At 40.6% G+C, this 6,757-nt stretch overlaps 1 protein-coding gene across 1 annotated transcript; it reads right to left on the minus strand.

Moving 5' to 3' along the window:
• Nucleotides 1–1,606: 1,606 nt before the first annotated feature.
• On the minus strand, nt 1,607–4,283 carry LOC135548519 (zinc finger protein 473 homolog). The gene is made up of 3 exons (XM_064978214.1): nt 3,314–4,283; nt 2,846–3,205; nt 1,607–2,626 (listed from the first exon to the last, which is right to left on the minus strand). The coding sequence occupies exons 1-3, from the start codon at nt 3,894–3,896 to the stop codon at nt 2,049–2,051; spliced, it is 1,521 nt and encodes a 506-aa protein (XP_064834286.1). The 5' UTR covers nt 3,897–4,283; the 3' UTR covers nt 1,607–2,048.
• Nucleotides 4,284–6,757: the final 2,474 nt, after the last annotated feature.

Consider the following 6,757-nt stretch of genomic DNA (forward strand, 5'->3'; position numbering starts at 1 on the left):
AATCTAAAGGGATGGAATAAGAATATGTACATATAAAAATATGGATGAGCGATGACCAAGCGGCATAGGCAAGATGCAACAGATGGTATGATATACATTACATACATATGAGATGAGTAGTGTAAGATATGTAAACATGATTAAAGTGATGTGTTCCATTTATTAAAGTGGCCAATGATTTCGAGTATGTATGTATGTAGGCAGCAGCCTCTGTATTAGTGATGGTTGTTTAACAGTCTGATGGCCTTGAGGTAGAAGCTGTTTTTCAGTCTCTCAGTCCCAGCTTTGATGCCCCTGTACTGACCTCGCCTTCTGGATGGTAGCATGGTTAACAGGCAGTGGCTCGAGTGGTTGTTGTCCTTGATCTTTTTAGGCCAATATTATTTTTTTGTTCTTTGAATTAGTTAATTATATTCATTTAAATCTTTTGATTATTCATATCTTCATTTTTAAATATTTTTATAAAAAGATTTGGCTCCTCTGATATGCGAGCCGGCTCCCAACGTTCACCTACAAGAGCCGGCTCTTAGAGCCGACTCGTTCGCGAACGACCCATCACTAATGTAAATACGTGCTGTTTCAGCTGCCAGTACCACTTCTGTTGAATCTGCTTACAGTCCAGTGAGGAGTGCAGGAAATATGAGGAGCTGTACTAGTCTCTGTTCTGCACTAAACCCACAGTAGGCAGGCAGGTGTTCACCACGTAGCACTGGTTAGTGGCGAGATCACTCTGGATTTCTTACATACTCTTATTTGATTTCTTTATCCTGCTCTAGAGCTAAAACAATTTAAGCTTTGAACACGAATCCATCTTTAAAACATATAGACAGCCCCAACATTTTTGATAGCATTTATACTTTTTGAAATACATTTTTAAAAATAATCTCCAGTGGATTTCAATGGCAATAAAGGGGCCATAAACTTTAATGGAAAAATCAAATGAAGACTTTGAAGGAACTGTAAAATCCTTAACTAAAGCTGAATCCTACATGTACAAATTACCTCGATTAACCTGTACCCCCGCAGAGTGCTGCAGTGGTCTAAGGCACTGCATCTCAGTGCTAGAGGCGTCACTACAGACCCTGGTTAGATTCCAGGCTTATCAAAACTGGCCATGATTGGGAGTTCCATTGGCCCAGCGTCATTAAGGTTTGGTTGGGAGGCCGTCATTGTAAATAAGAATGTGTTAACTGGACTTCCCTAGTTAAATAAAGGTTAAATAAATAAGAATATAGCCTTGTGATTGTTACTTTAATTTTTTACTTTAGTTTATTTAGAAAATATTTTCTTAACTATTTCTTGAACTGCATTGTTGGTTAAGGGCTTGTAAAGTAAGCATTTCACAGTATGGTCTATAAGTTGTATTAGGTGCATGTGACAAATAAAAATGGATTTGAATCAATGAGGAACTCCCAGATCAGTACAGTAGTTGGCAGTAATGCTCCTTTTTAGACTTGACCCTGTTATTTACATAGCTGTTATTAGCCAATGCTGTTGTACATGACACTAGAATCATAGGAACAAAATGTTTGAAGATCATGTTTCTGTATTGCAAATGTGATTGATATGACAGAATACATTCAGCAAGAGATAGACAAAGGATGTATTTGTTTTGTGGGATTTTAATACAGAAACATGTCAGTTGGCAACAGTAAAATAAGTAAGCCATCGTACAAAACACTAGCTGAGTAAATGTGTATGGGAACAGATTGTCATATTTAACAGGATATTTCAAGCTGGACATTTGTCGATACATTTACATTTAAGTCATTTAGCAGACGCTCTTATCCAGAGCGACTTACAAATTGGATACATCATCAATGATGCACCTCACCTTGTATGAACCACATCAACTGTGCTGCACTCAAAGTTCTACTCCCTTTGCCCCCAATTTGAATTATTTCTGTTCCTTCCGTTAAAAGACACAGACTAAATTTCTTTTAACACGTACAGTAAGCTAATACCATTTTTTTTACCACTCTCTCTATATCCCCAGTGCTTTCCTTGCTTCCTGCTTTTCCTTCCATTAGTCTTTCATGAAGACCTTATCAGCCGACCCCTCCCATTGAGTGAGTGCGCTGGTGAAATCGCAGCCCCCCACAGTTTCGGAAAGTTTTCCCACACTGGCTGCAGGTGTAGGGCTTCTCTCCTGTGTGTATGCGGAAGTGTCTTGTGAGAGCCCAAGAGTGACGGAAGCGTGCGTTGCACACTGTGCAGGCATAAGGCCTCTCTCCAGTATGAATACGCTGATGGATCTTCAGGTGCTCCATGCGGTTGAAGTCTCGACCACACAGGGAACAGTGGTACGGGCTCCGCCCAGGGGGGTAGAGGTTGCGCTTGGGGAGCTTGTTCATATCCTTCGGGTGAACAAGACTACGATGTCGCCGCAGCTCCTCAGACAGATGGAACTTCTCTCCACAGATCTTGCAGATGTGCTGTGCTGCAGCCATGTTGTTCACTTCATCTATCTGAGGGCTGTACATCTGGTGTGAGTGAGAGGTGGAGGCCCCAGCAGTCTCTCTGGGTGGGTACTGCTGCTTACCAAAGCCTGCATGGAGACCTGTGGCTGAAGAAGACGATAGGATGTCCAAGTCTGGAATGTCTGGGTTGAAGATTGGGGAGTCCGCTACAAAGTCAAATGAGAGAAAATGGATTAACCACTTGAAAAATTATTGTAACCTAACATGAGGTCAAATCCAGTTACTACAGAACTCTTTGGGCTGGTTTCCCAGACCCAACTTAAGGCTATTCCGAGACTAAACATTCTCTATTGAAATAGATTTTTTTGTTGTCCGGGACTAGGCTTAATTTGTGTTTGGAAACCAGTATGTAGTGAGGGACTTACATAGAGAGTGGCTAGTGGAGGGGGTGAATGAGTCTGGATCCCTGTGAGGGAGCTGCAGTGCCTCCGGCCTCCAATCCTCCAGCAGCCTAGTTTGAGCCAAGGAGAGACTGTCTGGACAGTAGTCCTCTTCTCCTCCTTCGGTGTGGGGACCAGAGTTCCTATTGCATCCCAGGTCTGCAGACTCCACCTTCACTTCAACCAGACACTTCACCTCTGCATTCTTTGTGGTAACTTCAGGGAAGGGATGGCTGTCAACTGTGGATGTGTCATGTCCTGCGGTTGTCTCTGTGCATGCTCGGTTAAAATGTTCAGCATCTTCATGGGTGTCTGAGTACATGTTTGGGAGAACCGCTTTAGTCCCTGTAACGAAATATCGATAAGGAGATCATGCATCATAGCTTTGTGGAAACAATACAATACATTTAAAATGTGAATAGTTCAACAGTAGTGAATGACAGTCCAACTTACCAGCTGCATCTCTTTGACTTAAAGTCGACTTGCCCAATAAATCTGGTTTAATATCTTGAGTGCAGATACGACCATCCTCACGGATCTCACAAAACGATTCGTTAAGATATGCAGGGATATCAGCAACTTCTGATTCAAATCCTCCATACCTATCCTCAACATTTTTTGTATGAAGAGACTGATTGGATTCATGAACCCCATGCTCTCCTTCTCTTCCTGATTTGATTGTATTTTGTGAGACGTTTAGAGAATTCAGCTGCTGATGAACCTGTTGAATTCTACTATTGGTACTGGCTTTGTCCCCTATTATTGATTCTACTTGACGTTCCTCTCCTCGCGCTGCACATAAATCCATTTCGGCTGCTTGCAAGCGAAACTTTAGTGACTTATTGTCCCGCAGCGTCTCGTGCATTTGATCCCGCACGTCCCTCAACACTTGGCCGACTAGTTTTGTAACCTCAACCACCGCTACCTCCACTGCTACTCCTAATGCATTTTGTATAGTAGCAGTCAATTCATCCTGAAACGAAAATGATAATTCTGCTACCAACGCCGTGTTTGGAGGACTCACGTTTGCCGACATTTTCGTGTTACCCTCGAACAAATTCTGACCTCAAGTCATGAGTTATTAATAATACTAAAGTCCAGAGATGTTTTCAAACAAGATAGCTAGTGGCTGCGTATTTTAGCTTGTCCTGTATGTTAAACAACTGGCTGAGTGCATCTGGAAGTGTGCCCACGTTTGTTTGGTGAAAGCTGCTAACTCCCACCCCTTGCCTCTGACTGAAAGCTGTCCCTCTGCTTGTTTAGTTCACTTACCTAGCAAGTACATAATTTAGTCTGTAGCTAACACTTAGTTACAAAATAATTGAAAACTATAATTTCAAGTGACATTTAAAGAATTGTTGCATGCTTTCCAGTTAGCATCTTTCCTTGAATAATAACGGAAGTTTCTTCTTCCTGTTTGCTGTTAGGGCCAACCGTTGTCTATACCTTCACGTTGTAGCCTATACCAGCAATATATTTCAATAGACTATATGATAGATCATATAAGTAGAATACGTTTAACATAAACTCAGAATGTGTAATATAGATGTTGGATTGTGTTTTTATCAAGTCGTGTGAAATGCATTGAATGAAAAGCAACGCAATGTTAAACTCTGGCTTGAGTGTTTGTTGGCCATCTATTTCAAATCAAATGGTCATGTTCGAATGGTTAGTTACCACAGCCACAAAGTCATGACCCCCCCCCCCTCCCCCACCTATTTCTACAATTTCCCTTCTTAAAAAATGATTTTAATCCTTGACCATAACCGTAACCACACTGCTGACCTTGTGTCTAACCTTTTAATACCAAAAATCTACTTTTTGTTTTCATTAATTTTTACGATACACTTTGTGGCTATGGTAACTAGTGGAAACCGCGAGTACGAGATCGCATAATACATCCTTCCTTTCCTACCCTCCTTGAAATGACGACTACTGGCAAATCAGAGTGAGTAAATCATTAGTGTAATCATAGGTGGTGTATCATACCTTTTTTAGACAAAATGCTATTATTGACTGTATGACTGATTGATAGATGAGGAGGATGATGATGAGCAATTGATGTTGTTGCTGCTACAGTAGTACGCCTAAGGTTATTGTTATCATTTTCCCTCATTGACTTTTCTTACATTTCCTTCCTCCTTGCCTAATGTTACCACGTATTTTAGCAGTGGTGGAAAAAGTATCAAATTGTCATACTTGAGTAAAATTAAAGATACCTTAATAGAAAATGACTGAAGTAAAAGTGAAAGTCAGCCAGTAAAATCCTACTAAAGTATTTGGTTTTAAATATACTTAAGTATCAAAAGTAAATGTAATTGCTAAAATGTACTTAAGAATCAAAAGTAAAAGTATAAATAATTTCAAATTCTTTATATTCAGCAAACCAGACGGCACCATTTTATTTTACATTTTTTATTTAAGGATAGCCAGGGGCATGCTCCAACACTCTTGATAAGTGTGAATTAGACCATTTTCTTGTCCTGCTAAGCATTCAAAATGTATCAAGAACTTTTGGGTGTCAGAGAAAATATATGGAGTAAAAAATACATACTTTTCTTCTGGAATGTAGTGAAGTAAAAGTTGTCAAAAATGTAAATAGTAAAGTGAAGTACAGATACCCCCCAAATATGTTTACTTAAGTACTTTACACCACTGTATTTTAGTGATTGCAAAGATGAGAGCAGAATTTCCTATGATATTAGTTTGAATTCCTCTAATTTAGCAATTCTTAAGGCGAAAGGGGAATGGAATTCCAAAGAGTCAACAGGCCTCTCACCTGCAGCCACACAATGACACAGATCATTTAGAGCTGTTCAGAGCAAGCGGTCAAAATGCCTACAGGGGTGTCAAACTCATTCCATTAATGGTCAAGTAGTGTCTGGTTTTTGTTTTTACCTTTCAATGAAGACCGAGTAGGCAACTAGGTGAGGGGAGTTATTTAGTAATTAGTGATCTTAGTCATCAATCAAGAACAAGGGAGTAGCGAAAAGCCATAGACACTCTGCCCTCCGTGGGGGAAAAAGTAAGTCTATGGAAGGGGGTAAGACCCATGAGCCTCCTAGGTGTTATATTGAAGTCAATGTACCCAGTGGAGGACAGAAGCCAGCTGTCTTCCAGCTACACTATGGTGCTACCCTACAGAGTGCTGCTGAGGCTACTGTAGACCATTGCAAAACAGTGTTTTAATAAATTATTTAGTGATGTGAATATATTTAGTATAGTTCTATCTAAAAAGGAGAATTTTTTTTAATGTTTCACTGTTTTTAGTTTTTTTATGAAATTCACAGAGGATGGTCCTCCCCTTGCTTCTCTAAGAAGCCTCCATTGATAGACAAACAAAACAAGGATAGCAATTCAAATTATGTATATAAAAAAATAATAAAAGGGAAACACTGACATTTATTAAGAACTAAGTTATTGCAGGGACATGTGGTGTGGGAGAGCCATTGTCTTTACACTGTACCACTCAGAGGGGGTTATTTGATGTAGACATCCCCCACACTACCTCCTGGAGGTAGTGTGGGAGACATCTCTTATTAAAGAGAGGTTTGTATCTAGATCGTTCTCTTTACACTACCCAAGTGTCTCTCCTGGACATAGTTTGTCTTCAAAAGTTATGTAGTGTAAAGAGGCCCTTAGCCTGTTGGACCTAGGTGGACAGGGTGTGAAAACCACCCTGTCCACGGACGTGGTGCTGAAGAGCTGACCGCAGCGCTGTTCATCCTCATGGTGCTGAAGCGTTGACCGCAGCGTTGTTAACATTTATGACGTTGAAAAACTGACGTGGCGCTGTTAACGGCCGTGGGTGCTGAATCAGCATCGATCTTTTTTACTTTCAGCGCTGACTACCGTGCAGGCTGCTTGATGTATAGCCCAAAGAATGTGCAAAACCCA

Source organism: Oncorhynchus masou, chromosome 11 (assembly GCF_036934945.1).
Source record: "Oncorhynchus masou masou isolate Uvic2021 chromosome 11, UVic_Omas_1.1, whole genome shotgun sequence".
Lineage (NCBI taxonomy): Eukaryota > Metazoa > Chordata > Actinopteri > Salmoniformes > Salmonidae > Oncorhynchus > Oncorhynchus masou.

What these genes read in the sequence shown, in the direction of transcription:
- LOC135548519 (XM_064978214.1), bottom strand. Translation starts at nt 3,896, where the DNA reads ATGTCGGCAAACGTGAGTCCTCCAAACACGGCGTTGGTAGCAGAATTA. An exon ending in AAGTCAAAGAGATGCAGCTG is followed by an intron (nt 3,206 to 3,313) that starts GTAAGTTGGACT and finishes ATTTCGTTACAG; the next exon opens with GGACTAAAGCGGTTCTCCCA. An exon ending in CTCCACTAGCCACTCTCTAT is followed by an intron (nt 2,627 to 2,845) that starts GTAAGTCCCTCA and finishes TTGACTTTGTAG; the next exon opens with CGGACTCCCCAATCTTCAAC.